Here is an 18,566-nt window from a genome sequence, read left to right on the forward strand (position 1 = left end):
CTGACGCAGTGGAGGGAATGCATCTTCTGTTGCAAATTTTTTTTCTAAGTAGAAACAATCACTTTGGGCTTGGTGAAAATTTCACTGGTTTTTCGTGACGAATAATACGAGTTGAATAAACTTAAGAGGCTCACTGCATTATCTGTTTTATATTCAATGGTTCATTATGACTTACCTATAAATCCTTTACTACGTGTGGTTTCACTGATGGAAGACATGGTGCATTGTGTCTGAGCTATCCTTATCTTTAGCTTGTCTATACGAATGTGAAGGCGCAGCAAAACGTCGTTAGAAGAGAGATGCAGGCGCGTGTCTCAAGTTTTCGTTACCACGTTCCTGACACCAGAGGCATTTAGACGCTGTCTGACGGACACCCGTGAAACGTGCAAGTGGTACACGATGTTCGCGTTGTAGTGAACGAGAGTTTCTCTCGCTGACTCGAACGGAGAAAAACCCCGATTTGTTCCCACAGTTTTCGAGCATCATCCAGTCACTAAAACAGCGTAAATAGTGCGAGATTAACAGATGGTCGATTTTGTTGTTGACGACGAAGAAAACGCAGGTTAAATTCAAGTCGCACAAACTGATCCCAGATGTCACAAGTCTCACTAAGCTGACTCGGATCCTTCACAGATGATTTATTCGTAGTTCTATCAAAGAGTTCTCTTTTTTAAGCTCCAAAAAAAGACACGTTCTCTCTCCCTGCGTCTGACCGCCGCGACGATTGCGGTAGAACACACATGGACCGTTCACGGTGCCGCGTTGGCGATTTTATACTCTGCCAGCTGCTTGGGTGGCTTGGGAATCTTCTTCCTGGAAAGTTCAACGAAAATGGATTACTCACATCGCGCCAGCTACGAAAGTATAACGTTGCCAGCATTACTGAGAGATTAAGCAGACGAACATGAGGTTTGAGATTGCATAATATGAGCAAAGCCAATTTTTACGCGATATTATAATGGCGACACGCAGCGGTTGCTCCGTGAACCCTGCTTTGCACGTGCCTAGAAAGAGATTGAACTTGAAAATGGATAAGAATATGCGCGGAGGTTCATTAAACTTGCAAAAGCATCCATTGGTTTTCTGTGACGTTCACAGCGACGTGATCAACAGGCGCCAGTGGGTTTTTCGGCTGCTAAGCTTTTTTTTTTTTTTTTTTAAAAAATGAAGGCTTGTGGTATTACTCGAATGTATATATTAGCGTATTTAAAAACTTCTTAAAGGCTTATCTGAGCAATATTGGGTAATTTATCTACAAATTTCTCTAGTTGGCATGAAATAAGCTTTATAGACTGTTAAAGAGGATAGGAAGAAGAAAAATTGATGTTATTTTTTCCAAGAAGTTTTAATACCTTTTATGTAACGATTTATTTCGCCACCAGCATTTTTTTTGGAAATACACTGTTTAAAAACACCAGTTAAATAAATAAGGTAATGGAGATGATATTCATTATTAACTAATTTAATTTGCTTAATGTGAGAATAGTCTCCCCTCTGTCACAAGCCGGACTATTAGAAAGTCACAAAAGTGTCTGTAAAACCTCAGCTTCATAAAAAAATGAAGGGACAAACTACCTTTTTAGGGAGTCATTGATGTATGGATAGGCATTATTGTTGCAAGACATATCTGTTCCGTATTTCTGTGGCGCTGTAACTGACTATGAAATAATAAAGGTTGGCTACCACGCTAAAGCATAACGTTTAGCGACCAGGAAGGAAAATAAAGGATAGTTGAAAGATCACAGAGGATGGGATAAGACGGCTGGCGAGTTCGCTCGCACGGGCCAGATGGGGCGGGGGTGGCACGTCAACGAGATACCAAGTCCACGGGGATCTGTTGCTTTCGCCAAGGGGCGCTGAAGGTCTCAGCACTCACTGCCAGCTCAAACACTGGGCTCCCATTAATCGCGGGCGTGGCCAAACTTCACAGGCGACTAGACGTGGGTGGACCAGAACAGATATATTTCCTGTCAGTGGTGTGGCAACGCACTATCACCCGGAAACTACAGGTGCCACTGCAGTTAAGTTACGTTGAGGTTATGGTTATAAGTTGGACAGATTGGCTGAATGAAGCAAATAAGGACAGTACATAGTGCTATCACAGGAATTCAAAGTTTTGGCTGCAGTTTGCGCCGAAGCATTTTCTGAAATGCTAGCAGTTTTTGGCCACGGAGAACCCGGCTGAGCACACTGAAACCATGACAGTCCTTTTTTTTTCATTGCTGCGGTGCGCTTATACAATCCTTGCTCTGTTTGTTTAAAAAAAGGGGGGGGGGGCATGACGTCTCCTTCAAAATGCAGCCCGAAGTACCAATATCGATGTTTTATTCTCACGTTCGTATCGACTGAGTGCTGCAGAGAAAAGCTTGTTTTCGTTTTTAGATAAACTCTATCTTTATAGCATGCACTTTATTTTTCTTTTTGTGTCGTTAAGCACATCCGATTCGCGATAATATTTTATCTGCCACAAAAAAAATTAAGCGTTAGTGTCATGCACTAGCGTTCAGAACCCCCCAAAATAAACTTTGTGATAGTGCGTTATGTCGGGCAGTGGGGTCGTTACGCCACACTTGACATGCGTGGAGGGAAGCCAAACTTTGAGAAAGACTGCGGTAAGCGAAGACGCGCATGCCCTCGCGCCTTGCGAATACCAAGCTGCCCTGTCGCACGGTGCTTAGTTCGCAACCTTTGCATGCTTGGTACGCATGTGGCAATGATCACAATAGAAAAGAGCTAACCTTTCTCCCAATACACCACAGTAAGCCATGTGTATACGGCCGCTAGCTGGCTCAGACGTCACGACCGCTTCAGCCCAATTCAATGCGCAGTTGTGAACCATCCAAATTGAGAACGGCGTAGAAATGCATGTCAGCCGAGTCACAAATCTTTTCGCGCTTAAGAAAGAGCAGTTTAGGGCGTTTTTTCTTGGCGGCTAATAGCAAAACCTAACTTCACTACTTGTGCTCAACGTCCGCGAACATTTGAGATTTTTTTGGGAAACGTGAAAGATTTTGCTACACCACTACTTCCATGACCCGCGTTTAAAAATACCACCACTTTCCTACAACAAGTCGCTTGTTCCCACGACTCCATTTTATGTATGAATTTCCTCTCCTCGGCTCCTTAAGATGAAGCTGCCTAGAGAAGAGCAGCTCTGCTTGGATGCAGCCTAGAAACAAAGCAGCAGTTGGTAACAACAGCCCATGGACAACACTGTGCTGTACTGTGCAGAAGAAAATGAAATCGGCATTTCAATCTTTGTCTGTATTAAACTAGCCAGGGGCAACTAAAATTAGGCGTTTATAATTTCGCCTTTTGATTAGCTTTCTATTTACTTAACAAAACGCTTTGACAACCGATGATTTTCTTGGCGCCAGGAACTCACTGTGGTGCGTATGAATGCGAGCGGATGTCCACTGCAGAGTTCTTGCAAAGATGTCCTTCCTTCTCACCAGCTTGAGGAAGTTAACAAATACGAATACCTAGGTGTTACTCTAACCAGTATTGTTAGCTGGAATAAACACATATCAAACAGATGTACATCATCTTTCAAGAAACTTTGCTTTCTCAGACATAAATTGAAAGCTGGCCCTTCTAGTGCAAAGCTCCTAGCCTACACGTCCATCATCAGACCTAAACTAGAGTACGCATGCACCGTCTGGGACCCTTACACAAAACATAACATCGACATCTTAGAAATGATCCTGCGAAAATCTGTTAAATTCATTTTAACGAATACCGCTCCACTGACTCACCAACCGCTCTGATGGCGCAACACAACATACAGACACTGCAAACACGAAGAAAAATTCAAAGGTTGAAGCTAATTTACTTACTCAAAAATAACAAACTTTCCATTTGCCCTGATCCATTTATCAAAACAAGCACATTGCGACTAACAAGAAATCATCACCTGGAATCACTAACACCGTACAACGGTAGGGTCGATGTTTTTAAATACTCATTCTTTCCGCGCACAATCACACAATGTAATGAACTCCCGACTGATCTACTAAAGAACATCGACGCCTTTTACAAAATATTTTATTGACAGTTGCTGAGTGCCTGTTTCTTATTCTGTGCCAATATTTATATTTGTTCTGCGATGTTATTTGCTGTATTTCTTTTATGCTTTTTTGCCGCTCCTCCCAGGACCCATTTAGGGTCTGCAGTATGCTGTAAAAAAATAAAATAACAATAAAAAATAAATAATAAAATGAAATCGTGTATGATTTATTTATTTGAACTACCTTACAGGCCCGTAGGGCATTGTGTAAGGGGGCGACAAAACATCAACAACAAATTTAAAAGGGGACAAACAAAGACAAGGGAACAAGGCACTATACGTGATCAGTAAAAAATTGGATACACTTCAGTATAATACAGAGCAGTTGACATAGGGGTAAGTTAATGTAAATTTGGCGTCGGAACACCGAAATAAATCCAGAAAAGAGACCCAGTGTACATCTAACAAAAAATAAAATTAGAAAGCACATGGCGCCTTTACTAATGTCAACCAAATTTGGAAACAGAATACGAACAAAAAGAGAGAAAAAAAATAAACGCAATGTGTAACAGAACGCGTAAAAGAGATTGCATTAACATGTTAAGATGGCTTCAGTGAAATGTGCAATGAGTTGGTGATGGAAGGTATCAAGATTAGACAGCGAGGCGATGTTATCTGGGAGGTTATTCCATAATCTGATGGCTCGCGAAAGTGCTGATGAATTGAAAGCTAGTGTGTCACCATAGATGCGTGTAAAACTGAGATGATTGTGCAATCTTTTGGATGTGCGAGATGGGACATCTAGGTGAAATGACCATGACCTATTGGAGTGCACGTACTTGTGAAATAATGTTAGCAAAGCGATGTCACGGCGTATGCCTAAAGATTGCAAAGAAAGATCCGTTTTAATCTGAGTGACGCTTGAATGGTAGTTATAGTTTTTAGAGATGAATCGGGCTGTCCTGTTTTGAATGGTTTCTAATGTGGTGACCATGTTGTAATAAGGAGACCAAATGGAGGAAGCGAACTCAAGTTGTGGTCGAACAAATGTTAGGTATGCTAGTTTCCGAATATTAGCAGGAGAATTTCGTAAGTTACGGCGTATGTAACCTAATGACTTTGAGGCCACAGCGCATATGGATGTGATATCAAAAAAGACCATGAAAGATCGGACGAAAGGTTAACTCCAAGGTATTTGTAATGATATACATGGGAGAGTAAGTCATCTTGAATAAGGTATGTATAGTTAGAGTTGTTATGTTTCCGGCTGAATGAGATGTAGCCATTTTGCCCGTCTTGCTGCCGCGGCTTTATCAAAGCGCCGAAGCAGCGTCTCCCGCCATGACTGGTGGCCGACTTACCTGCTTATGCTTTCTGCCTCGTGGAATGTATCGGGCAGCGGCTTATTGAGAGTTTCGGGCAACAGCAGGCTGATGCCAGAAGCGAGCAGTAAGAAAAGCGCCTGAATCACGTACGGCACAGAAGGATCGGTCGCCTCACCCTGCGCACATGGAATATCGGTAGCACAAGGGCTCATAAATTATCTGCTATTGAGCCGATGCATGCGGAACAAGACGGTTCTTCCTGAAAACAGCGCGAGCAAAGGCCTGTTTCTTCTCTCTCAACCAACCAGTTCAAGCAACTGTTGTTTCTTCTCAATAAAAGCGAAGCAGCAGAAAAAAAACAGCGCTTTGCAGCTTAACGAGGCTTCATTGGCCTACAGAGAACACTGAACCTAAGCAATGTCACTTCCTATGCGCGTCGAAGAAACAGCTTAGGCACGCGGACTGCAAGCTTGAAAACAGTCTAAACTAAGTACTAATTTTATATACAAAATAATTTGACAAAGCAAAAACAACAACAAAACACAACATGCCACGGTGGGAGCCGAATTAGCGACTCCCGCATGAACACGTGGGGTGTTCCGCCAACTGAGCTATACAGTTCTTCCCTTTGCCTTACAAAATTAATGTTCAGTTAATTGCAGCCTAAACTCTGCAACGCTCACTGGCGGCCACACTCATCTTTAGCGGCGTATGTCCTATACGTCGTATTCATGCGCAAGTTCCACAAAGAACATGGCCTGTAACGCAGCAAACAAAAATATGGACGGCGCTTACAAAGCCAGATATAGAAAGAGACGCACATGTCGACAAGACAGAGATGGTGTGTTCCTCGTTTTATGTCTGCGTTTAGTAAGTGCAAGTGCGTAGCGGTGCGCCATTAAAGATGTGCGACTCAGGAGGCTTCTTGAACAGTTCTGCCCTCGAACTGCTCGTGCGCACAGCCCGCGCCCCGAGCCTTCATCTTAGTCGTGTTTGACAGTCGGTACTAACGCACCTTCTATGAAGGCCGACCTGAGCACCTTTGTGATGATGCGATGGAGGGTGCGACAGGGCACCCCCCCCCCCCACCACCTAAACATAACGTACGTAAAATTGAGCTCATTGGCGTAGACCTGCCGGCCCAGTGCTAGGCATGTTAGTTAGGACAAAGATGGTACCAGCAGGAAGATCCCTTGGAGGCGTTCCAAGACCTGGAGGGGGCTTTTGTTGATCAACGCTTACGACCTCCTCGCGGACTGCCAAATTACGGTCACACCTGCCAGTGGCGTCACTGAGGAGTGCGGGGGGGGGGGGGTGCGGATCCCACCGGGTGTAGCGCTGAAGGGGGTGCAGCTGTAGTGCGTGGAAAGAGGATTCGGGTTGCTACGGTGAACTTGTAATTTGACAATTCGTGCTCCAAATGTTCCACGTGGCGGTGAAAACGTATTTGCTGTTCATTTTCGGGCCAGTTGAAGGAGAACCTTGGCACGCATATTGATACACGCGTTTTTTTCATGCTAAAACTTCAATTTCGTGCCTAATTATTCAGTCAGTTAACTTTTGCACTAGCATTCCAGACATTCATCCATACCAAAAAACGTTGTCAGTGTCCAATTCTTCATTAATACTCTTTTTGAAGAAAAAACAGCAGTGACTAGTTTTTCTGCCTTTTTTTGCAGGAATAAACTTTTCAAATATTGAAACGACAATGGACGCAAATTCATCTCTCCATGCGCTTCTCTTTCTGGCAGATCGCTGCGGCTGACATGTACCGCGAAAGGCTGCATTCGTAACATCTTATGTTCAATCCCTTTGAAGTCATGCCATTTAGCCTGTGTATTGTAAGAACTTATTTATGGCTAGCAGTATCCTTAAATAATATTACTCGGACCATTTCGAGCGGTAGATGGACGCTTTGAGTGCACCTACTTGTCTGTGCTACCTCGGCGATGTCGTGGCCTCCTTGCATACGTTTTTTGTACACATCGAACGACTTTCTACTACTGCTGCTCGCCTTCGTCAAGTGAGGCTTCAGCTAAATCCTGCGAATTGTCAGTTGGGCCACCACCGGCTCACTAATCTTTCCCACGTGGTCGATGCTTTTTAAGCACGACCGGACCCGGGTAAAATCCGCATCCTTACGGACTGCCTTATTCCTTTTTGAAGGAAGGATATAAAGAGGTTTGTCACCCTTTGTTCGCATTTCCGCCATTTCGCTCAACATTTCGCCCACTAACAGAAATCCTAAGGAAAGACGTTCCTTTCACTAGGGCTTGCTTCAGTGCAAACTTTTTCGTCGCTGATCAAGTTGTTGGTCACGCCACCTATTTTAGCCTTTTTTCACGCATCAACCTCTGCTCAAGCTCGCACCAACGCCAGCAGACACGGGGCCAGTGCTGTGCTAGCCAAACAGCAGCACAATCGTGAACTTGTTTTTTCTTACGCGAGCAGCCATCTCTCCGCCGCCGGGCGAAAATACTCCGCCACTGAACTCGATTCTTTGGCGCTTGATTGGGCGCTTGCCGAACTCCTCCCTTACACTGATCGGTCGCCGCTTCATATTGGTCACGGAACACCATGCTTTTTGAAGGCCTCCTTTGCTAAAATATACCATTGGCCAATTAGCTGGTTCAGCTTTGTGCCTGCAAGAGTACTCGTTCACTGCCACATGCAAGTCTAGGCGCCTGCGAAACGACGCGGACTCTTTGTATCGTCAACGTGCTGACTGGAGTGAGGTCACCGTTGAGCGTTACCATTGTTAGGCGTTAGGCTTGTTCAACATCGCCGAACAGAACCACGACCTCTATTAAAGGTCGCTCATCGAAAGCCTTGACTCTGCAAACGCGAATGACTCCTGTACGGCTATTTGTTCTCCACGATGACACTTTGTATCGCCGCGATGCTTACTCTGGCGGGCCTCAGTTGCTGCTTGCGGTTCCCCAGCGGTTCCGCTCGGCTGTCCTGAAGGAACTGACCTTTCCGCGTGTTGCGTGCGGAGAAGAGCGGTTCTGGCTCTGCGCGCCGCTTGCCTCTAGCACGGCCGCTCGATCGAACGGCCGTGCCTCTAGTTATTCGGCGGCGCCTCTGCAAGTGCCTTCCGCAGTATTGCTCTAATTAGTATCTCACTAATTAACATGTCTATAGTTTACCCCCTTAATTACCACATCATTACGCTTCAAATTAAGCCAACCTCTACATATCACCCCCCTTGTACGTCAGCCAATGCAGCGTGCCTATGAGACCTATAGTCGGTAGCGTTCCCGGCAGGCGACCCAAGGGTGGTTCGAAGGCCGACTGAAATATATGGAAATTTTTCTTTAAGTAAAATCAATTACTTTACAAAGTTAAGTCCTTGTAGGCAAGCGCCAGCATTTGAGTGAGATTACAAGTCCTTTTTCAATTATTTTCATTCCAGATATACACGCGTTAAGCGGGTTTTTCGACACAGTGCCACCGGGACAACGCCGGGTCTTCCGCTGAACGGGAGCATTAACGCTGTCGCGTTAAAAGACAAAACGGGATCCGTCCCTTCACGCCACAGCAGTCGCCTCGCGGCCCTCCGCTTCCTGCTACAGCGCCACGACCAGGGGCATTTTGACCGCAAAGCGAGCACCTTGTCGCGATGGTCCGCAGCAGAGCAGTTAAATGCCGCACAGAAATGTATCAAGTGCGATACGCACTTTCGTGATTGTGACGGCGAAGTTCATCGTCACTCAGTATACACAAGCAGCGATCGAGCGCCGGAGATACCAGCGCCGCGGTGCGGCCCCGCAGCTGTTTTTTTGAAGGCGATTGCACAAGTCGCTCCATAACGAAAGGAAACAAGTCTGCAAAAGAGAATTTTTTGGTTACTTCTCTATAAAAGTTGGAAATGTCTACTGCATATTATACTCCAAAAGATAAACTAGTTAGAAAACAGCAAAATATGCGATTAGCACACATAATTATTGAGTAATCAATAATTAATTACTCGTACCTTGTTCCCTTTGATATTATTGGGCCCTGTATATAAAAAGAAATTCATGGTATCCTAGAGCATGAAAAACGAAGTCAGAAACCTGATATTTCCAGAAGCCGAGCTTTCCTGTGAACACCCATTCAAAAAAAAAAAAAAACTGGCTCCAAATCAGGCTGAACACAGCCAGAAAGACCGGACAGTTTCACTTGCCGCATTTTGTCTGATTCAGCGCCAGTTTTTTGTGTTGAAATGCACCAAGTAGTCCCCCCCCCCCCCCCCCCCCCCACATGTTCTACTCGAATACCTATTCCCCGTAGTATACCGATCTCAGATAACACGGGAGCCATCCGAGTTAGCGGCTTTTCGTTCACGATGATCACGATTTTCCGCGTTGCCAAGTTGGATCAGATGAAAAAGCCATTTAACGAACACTGCGAGACAGTTTCATTGCGGAATATTACAGCATCAAAAACTAAACACTGTAGCACTCTTTATTACTTTGAACTAGGACAGACCTTAACCTCAGCCTCCATTTAATCCCAAGAAAATTTAATCACGTCATTCTTCTGAACCTTCAGTCTCTTGAAGTGACGCGTCACGCCCTGCTTACAGGCGCTAAGCTTGACTGTGTCGGTGTTCTGCTTGCGCTGCGCCGCCGTAAAGTTTTGCTACCTGAGCACTTGGGGAAAGAAACACAGGGAGACCCTCACCAGGTCGCGGAGGAATGGCGCCACCATGGCTCCAAACCGGGAGCAGGTGAGCACACATGCGAAGCCGAAGCTGCGGGCCGACGTCGGGAACACCTCGAGCGCCATGATCCACTTGATGAAGCCCGCATTGAGCGTCAGGAACCTCACCAGCACGTTCGATCCAATCCTCAGCCAGCCGGGACTGTCTGCGCGAATGCGGCGTAGTCAAGCGTAGTTGTTCGGTTCTATACACGACAGCTTGGAAGAAACGTTGCTTGGGGTCTTCTTTTCTGGTCTAAAGCACCGAGAATGTAATACAGACGAACTGAGATATCGCGCCGACCCAGCCCTCTGTGTAGTGCGCGTGGTCGCGAATGGTTAACCGCAGAAGCATTGATTCACACCATGATTAGTTCAATGTTGTCTTTCGAGCAGTACTTTTTTGACAGTGCGTGGATGTTATACTGAAATGGGCACAGTATTAGAAGTGGAAACCACGAACCTGTTTAGACCAATCACCGTTGGCCCAAATGAGGGCGAAAGTACACGATTGCGATGCTAGATTAAAATGGCTGCGCACTGAGCAAGAACCCATGTAGTTGTTCGTCATAGCTGGAAGGCATGTGGCACTCGCAAACCGTGTGACCTTACTGAGGTCGTACCAGTCTTTGTTCTTAGTAGCCGCTCTCCTGCCTCAACTCTAGCCTTTGTAAAAAGTATAATTGCTGCATTGCCTTCAAGTCAGCCTTCACCAAGAGCTGCGCTAGTTCTTTTCGGGAATGTTTGTTAGAAAAGAGCAAGGGTTACACCAGTGGCACAAAAGTGGAGCATGTGCCTTTTGCTCCTGAAGTACAGGGATCGAACCATGGCGCCACTGTGATTGTGTGCCGTCTAAAAGGAAATAAAATATGTCTCGATGGATTTTGTACCAATAGCTGGAAGAGGCCGGATATCGGCGATCAGATGTAAGAGGACCAGAGAGTCTGTACTGGAGAAGGCAAAGTTATGGCACTACCACACACCGCACAAACAGCTTTCTGAGAAAGCTATATGGCTTTCCTTTGCAGTCGCAGGGATGCATTTGGGTGGATGCCAATGTGTAAATACTTCCTATTACAAGTTTACTCCACCTTGGCGGCTTCCCCTAAACATTTGACCAAAACTTTGATGGGAAGCGATGCAGATGCATGTTGACTACGTATTTCTGACGCGTGCGCCACTAAAACGCCGTGCGGACGTGATCATCGCCGCTATATTATATGTTTTGTCCGGAGCCTAGCAGTCCATCGTAACTGAGTTTATATGGCGGCAATTTCTTGCGATTACAGTTACAGTTGCGTAACCACCCAAAGAGATATATGGTGCATAAAAGCGAACTGGCGCGAGAGAATCAGACCAATATATGCAAGACAGGTTTGGCACCAACTTACAACTGAGTTTATTTTGCTCAAACTAAGCTCTTGCTGACACGCAGTGAGAAGCTTTCAGCCCACCTAGTGCTGCTGGCTAATATCACATATTATATGCGTCTCCCTGCATTTCATCTTTGTTTACATTATCGCACCTACGAGTTCTGGCCGCCTCCACTTGTCCACCGTGACTCCATGACCAGTATCGTACCCATTATCACCTGAATGCTTCCCGCAATCATATCGTTTCCTATGCCCATCAATAGTTTGAGCAAAGACCATAATATAATGTTCTGTTTCTTGACTTCTGAAGAAGGCACAAGCCAAAGTGCTACCCTTTCAAGACAAGTTTTCAATAGACAACAGGAATCATAAGTTTTTCTTTGTTAGATTGTTTCTTTTACAGATATGTGTCATAGATTTTCGTATTAAGCATGAAATCTTTCCAGTTCCCATTGTCGGAGCGCCTGGAATGACCTTGGCGCCAAAACGACGGAGAATACGGAGGAGAACTTGACCGAACTTTGTAGGGACTTTCCGCCTGTCCCCTGCTGCCTGCGTGCTAGGCTGCCGCCGGAGCAGCACGTGCGTCAACGACAGCGTTTCCCAACAGTCCTGTGGTGGGCGAAGCCAGGATGCGGCGCGAAGGATCCTATACTACTCTCTGTCCAGCGCCCGAGCAGCGCACGCGCAGTCCTAGCGACGTGTGCGCGATGTGAGAACGCCGCACCTTTTGCGTAATCCTCGTGCCCGCGGCAATACCTTCCTCCGCCCTCACTGTTTACAACGGGTTCAGCGCCGCGACGAAGGATGGCGCCATGGCTCCACACGACACGTTGCACACTCCCGCCTGAGGGACGCTGCAGACGGATGGCTTTGTCTGGCCTCGTAACGAAGTTCAGTCTCTATATGTGCGATGCCGGCACTACAAAACATTTCATGCTTACGTGTACTCTTGAAAACGAGGTAGAGTACATTTTTGCTGCTTGTAGTTTCTTGATGACCCTGTACAGTAGATTCTTTGTTAGTTCACTCCCCTGCTTTGATGTCTTTGCGCTGTAGGTTATGATGCTAATAAGTAAAAAATATCGGGGGCTACAATGACCAATGAGCCCGGTACCGTAAGTGAAAGAAGGGCTCACCGTCGCCTAGTAGTCAGAGCACATGACAGATGTTGTTGTTGTTTGCCTCACAGAATGGCACATACCCACGAGAGGGGTTGGCCATAACCAGGTGGTGACTACTTGTATTGCAAATTGCATGCGGCAAATATAGGAGACCTAAAAAATTGACTGCACCACATAGTGCGGGCAGGAAACTTCTTTCTTTTTCTCGCCCTTCCTAGTATATGCACCACAAATGTGGCAAAGCGCCAGATAGCTGCAGTCATCATGTCCGGCAAATGTGCTGCAGGGGCTGGCAGTCACCGTGGGGCGGGGGTGCACACAAAGGTGGAGTAGAGAGCGTTGGAGTCCCCGAGAGCAGCCGCCGGATCGTGGTGGCTATCCTTGACCGAGGGGCAGGGGTATGACGAACCACAGAGGTGGTAGGCGGCTCTCCATACGTGACCGCAAGGTTGCACCGTCAAGCAATCTCTGAACGCTGTGGGCACACAACACACCACAGAGGGGGCGCAGTGCTGAAGGATTGGAATCCTCTAGAGCGGCCGCGAGTTCGTGGAGGATAGCAGCTTAAGAACCGTGATGGCGCGTGACACAGCATGCAGGTGAGCCAGACCAGAGGGTTGGAATTGACCAGGGGAGTGCATCACACATCACCGAAGTCGCCCAGCGCTTGTGGCCTGGAGTAGCTTTGCGCGGCTACGAGGTTGTAGCGGCTAGCAGGGCGATGAGGGCGGGGAACATGATGACATGAGCTGCGGGGAAGCCAATATGTAACTTGCACCTCACTTCAGCAGTGCACAAGCTTTGATTTCGAATAGTTTATTCATGGGTGAGGCAGCAACTCGAAACAGCTTGCCGCAAACCACTCATCCCTACCTAACGGCAACTAGAGAGGTCATCAGGGGGAACCGATCGGAGCACAAATTTCGCCAGAAGCTCCCGCATAACTCAGACCATGCGAATGGAGCTCAGTTTGTGTTACAGCCGGCCGGAAGCCTCCTTGAAGGGGCAGTCTAGAACTTATGGAAGCCAACGTGGCTGCACTCCCACACAAGTACTGACCTTGGAACGAAGCAGCTGCGGTCGCGCGGAGCAAAACTTGTTGCTCTGCGGGCCACTCGAGCGCTCTACACGGGATTGATCGCTTCTGTACGCAAAACACGGATAGGTTAATATCCCACGATTTTACAGACCCTTAACATATTTCTCTGGTAGCATGATATTAGGATTTTTATGTGACCAGCTACACTCCAGGTGACAAAAAGGGAACAGCGCACACACAGAACGAAAGAGACGAACGACACAGGTGCTGTCTACTTCGTCTTGTGCTTGTTCTGTTCCTTTTTTGTCATTTTACACAACTAGCTCACAACAGCGCCCTCGTACACTCCGGGCGATAAGGCTGGGTATGAGAGGCTGTAAGCTAATGTGGCGCAAATTTGGAATATGCGAGTCATAATACCTTAGCATACGCTCAAGAGCAGCCATACGGCTACGAAAGAAAGAGTATGCAGCTTTCACAGAAGCTTCGCAGTTGAATTTCAGTACGTACTTCCAAATGGGCAACGACGTTTCCGTGACTGTGTTTCATTTCTTAGAGTCTTTTTTTCTTGGAAATTTTCAGCGTTGGGTCGCCTTCTAGGTTACGCAGCCCAGGTGTCGTAGTAAATGCCTGGCATTCAAACATCAGATTAGGTGAAGAAAATTTTCTTCAGTCTCATTCGGGTTTGAGCACTGGCTCTACAATTTGTTATGTAGGGTAAAGAATGATTATTTTCTTAAACAGGAGTAGGTTGTTGCAATTATGCGCTGACGCATATGACGGAGTGTCTGTATGCGTTCGTTCAGGAAGTTGCGTTCACGGAAGATTGCATTTGAAAATGTTTACGCAACCTGCTTTATGGCTCATGGGGGTTTAACACCCCAAAGCGACTCAGGGTATGAGGGATGCCGTAGTGAATGGCTCCGGAATAATTTCGACCACCTTGGGATCTTTGACGTTCACTGACATCGCACAACACACGAGCGCCTTAGCGTTTCGCCTCCATCGAAACGCGGCCGCCGCGGTCGGGCTCGAAACCGGCTCCCCCTTATCAGTAGCCGAGCGCCCTAACCACTGAGCCGCCGCGGCGACGATGCGCAACCTGCTCTCTGTACAGTCCGCTACAGCTTACGCGTAAAGCATCATGTCTGAATTTGCCGCACGTTGGTGCTGCACACATAATCTCTCTACCAGTAGTCACGTGTGTACTGACTGCGCATTTTGCATGCGATGATCGGCAGTGCATATACACGCTTATGTGCTCGCTATTGTGTGAGTCTCAGAAAGGCCCACAGGATTGAAAAATAAAGAAGTCATGAAACTCTCAGTGGCACATCTGGCTTCAGCCGACGCTTGGTTTTGTGCTTGCGGGATTCAGTGTTCTTTACCGTTTTCCCCCATGCTACTGTCCCCGTGAGCTCGCAGCAAAAGCGCGGTGCCAGGAGGCGCACCTTTGGGCAGGAACGGCAGTGGCACGATGGCCAGCGCAGCCAGCAGCAGGAAGAGTGCCTGAGAGCGACGCCGGCTGCATCGGCGCGCCACCCATAGGCCCAGCAGAGCGGCGGGGATCTCGCTGGCCGCAGAGATGGCGTAGTTGAAGTACGGGTTGCCCGGAGCGCTCGTCGACGACAGCACCAGGTTGTAGTACACGAACGATCCCATGAACCTGCGATGAATGTTAGGACAACGCCTTCTGGCAGCACCCGATTCTCTGTTCCTGAGCTTGAATTTATAAAAAAACGTCATAAAACCAATAGTATGCCTAAAGAAAATAAAATAAATATATACATCTCGACGAGTGCCGACAGGTGTAACGACTTTATTTCGATTGCAAAAGAAAACAGGGGGCAGTTGTATATATTACTGGCACTGGTGAATAACAACATTAATCGCTCTCGCACAGGAAACATAACACGCTGAACGCATGCCCACCACTGGACGCGTTTCGGCCATGTTTTTTTGTAGATTTAGTTTTCAATCTTTTGGTCTCTTTTATCATTAATGTGGCCTTTTATTTACTACGTGACTTTTGTTTTCTGTATTTTTGATTTGCACCGAGAGGCGACCGGAAACAAAACTTCAGTTTCTTCGCCAAAGCCACCAGCGTGGCGTGGCGCACGAGCTTCGTGCCGAGCAGCCGCCGAGCGGCTGTTGTTGAAGACGCGGCATTGCCCTCCTTCTCGGAGGAAAAACATCGACTCTGTACTTTAAAAAGAAGATAGGAAAAAGAAAAAAAAAAGAAAATTGAGTAACGTGCGGCACTTAGCCTCTAGCTGTCTCGCGATCAGGCTTCATGCGCGCGACACGGGCGATCTCAGGTCTCTGCCGACGGCAGGTAGTCCAGAAAAACCCATCCGGTAGAAGTTCGTAAGTGACGTCAATTAGCCGACGGAGCACTCTCTAGGGACCGAAGCAATGCTTTAATAGTTTCTCTGAAAGCGCGGCATCTATTGGGTGTTCATACTCGCACTCTGTCGTTGGGAGCGAACGTGACCAGTCTGCGGCTGCGGCTGTAACGCCGGGAGCCATGGCCTTGATGGTGCTGGATGTCCAGCCTTGCAAACTGTCGGGCTCCTTCTGCACGAAGAGTGAAGCTCTCGGCGGCAATGTCGGGGTCGAGGCCATCATGGGGCAGCGTCGCTTCCGACACTGTCGACAATTCGCGGCCACATAACAGACAGAAGGGCGTCTTCCGCGTGGTCTTTTGTTGCGCAGTGTTGTACGTGGTGGAAGGAAATTCTTAGACGGATGCTCAATGTAAGCATACGCACATGGACAGCATTTCAATGAGAGCTTTGTTAAGACGCTCAGTCAGACCATCCATCTGGGAATGGAAGACTGTTGTTTTCCTGTGAGCAGTGCCACTCAGTCACACGAGGGATTCCAGGAGTTTGGCAGTGAAAGCGGTGCCTCTATCCGTGATAATAAGTGCCGGGGTGACATGCCTCAGGACGATACATTCCACGAAACATTTCCCATGCTTGGTTACTGTACCTCTCTGAAGTGCCTTGGTTTTAGCGTAGCGCGTTAAGGTTATCGTTGGCGACGATAATCCACCTGTTACCTGAAGATGAAGTTGGGAATGGGCCGAGAACATCCATGTCAACTTGATCAAACGAGACTCTGGACACTTGTACAGGATGTAAAAGTCCAGCTGGTTTGACAGGCGGTGTTTACCGTTGGTGGTAATCGTGGCACGTACACACTTAGTGTCGCACTGTCGCCGCAAGCTTAGACCAGTAATAGCTCCATTGGACCCGAGCCATAGTGAGGGCGTAGCCAAGGTGACTGGCGGTGGGCTCGTCGGGACACGCCTTCAAGATTTCTTCACGGACAATCTCTTGGACGACGAGGAGGTAGTCGCTCCCGGTTGGAGAAAAGTTGATTTTCTACAGTGCGTTGTTGCGCATGCAACAGGACCACTGTTTTCTTGAGAAGGGCCGGGCACCCTCGAATCTCCGGGTCCTCATGCTGCTGGTGGGAAAGAGTTGCTATATCTACGGCTGCGATTAGAGGAAAGCCCAGTTTTTTGCCTTCGCGTGCAACCTTGACTGGAGACCTTGACAAGCAGTCGGCATCGTTGTGCTGGCGCCCCTATGTCAAACTCCTAAAGGCGCAAGCTACAACGCGAAAAGCGCCCAGAGGAGCCCCGTAAGTTCGTCAACCAGCAGAGAGGGTGGTGATCGCATACGACCTGAAGTGCGGGGCTGTACATGTACAGAAAATGAAGTTGGACGATTTCTCTTCCCAAGTTTTATACCATGTATATACGCATAATGTATTTAAATATTTGTTTCTCTTTGCGGCTCTACTTCATTGACCGCTTGTATAATGTATTCTCATATTTTACCTCTCCGCGGATTTTCATAATTTCACGCTGTCATACAAACAAATGACGTTTAAACTAGACGAGAAATGGTTTTACTCTTATCTTGTCCATTTCTTTTTGGTAAACCCGAACCTGCCATGTTCTGCAAGTGTGTGACTAGTGTAGTAATATGCCGTAAAGTGTGATAAGATAGGATAAATATTAATGATAACGTTGCGAATCTGCGGTCTCTAAATCTTCAATGTTGCGTTCCATAGTTTTTAGACCTCGCACCTTAGATGGATGTTGAAAAATTCTTGTTTTTTTTCGCCTGATTTAGTGTTCCATAGTTTTTACATCTCGTGTCTTAGCTGCATGTTGAAAAGTCGTTTCGTTATTTTTTTACGGCTGATTTAGTTTGTTGATACGCTATACCATTACACGCGATTCCGCTGTGTGAGGGGCAACCGCAAGGCAGTGTCGATCAGTGCATAGTTTCCCTATTGAGCTGTGACTAAGGGGCTGATGCGAAGCGTTTTATTTCTCTCACGCCAAAACACAGTTCGTAGCGAGGAAGCCCAGCGTACGCGCGTGTGTTCGCGTTTCTAAAACAGGACATGGAAAGGGGCAAGGGATTAAGAGGGAAGGGTGGAGAAGACGGTGCTACGGCAAACGATGGCCACGGAGGTAGTGAAAAGGGGGAAAAGGTCTGATGAAGAAATAAAAAGCATGGACATCATAAGCTGACGCAGAGGTGGCGAGAAGGCACCGAGGAAAGCCGGCAAGGGTGGCTGCGCTATCGTGGGAGCCCAGTGATTCAAGGGAGATGATACGTGAAGATAGAAAAGCGAGAGACGTTGCCGCGGCGAAAGCTGCGATAGCGAGGAAGAGTGGAGAAGGCTGCGCGTACAATGTGCATGGCCTGACTCGGTCGCACTGGCCTCGACGAGTTACGTCCTCACGTCCTCAGCGGTAAGAGGCGGGCCGCCACTGCGCTTCTCGAAGCAGCTGCCTTTGTGTGCAGTCAGGACAGAGTGGCTGGCCGAAGTTGGAGTGCAACCGCCATGCCACCGAAGCGAGCGTTGGATGGAGAGGTAGAAGTCGCTCGCAAGCCCCTATTGGAAGGATGCACACGGTGTTTCAATTTTTATTACCTCGCACTAGGGCGCTAACGACTTAGAGGTTGAGCTTCTTGCGGTGTCTAT

At 47.4% G+C, this 18,566-nt stretch overlaps 1 protein-coding gene across 4 annotated transcripts in view; it reads right to left on the reverse strand.

Annotated features, from left to right (window-relative positions):
• Positions 1-595: 595 nt before the first annotated feature.
• LOC144112366 (organic cation transporter protein-like) overlaps positions 596-18,566 on the reverse strand; it is a 49,012-nt gene continuing 31,041 nt past the window's right edge. For 2 of the 4 annotated variants that reach the window (XM_077645214.1, XM_077645213.1), the window contains exons 6-9: positions 15,005-15,219; positions 10,000-10,184; positions 5,368-5,507; positions 821-4,176 (exon numbers count right to left, since the gene is read on the reverse strand). In XM_077645214.1, the coding sequence (XP_077501340.1) occupies positions 3,981-4,176; positions 5,368-5,507; positions 10,000-10,184; positions 15,005-15,219 (736 nt within the window). In that variant the 3' untranslated portion in view covers positions 821-3,980. The other 2 variants (XM_077645215.1, XM_077645216.1) reach the window with 2 other exon arrangements.

This window comes from Amblyomma americanum, unplaced genomic scaffold (assembly GCF_052857255.1).
Source record: "Amblyomma americanum isolate KBUSLIRL-KWMA unplaced genomic scaffold, ASM5285725v1 scaffold_73, whole genome shotgun sequence".
In the NCBI taxonomy this organism is placed as follows: Eukaryota; Metazoa; Arthropoda; class Arachnida; order Ixodida; family Ixodidae; genus Amblyomma; species Amblyomma americanum.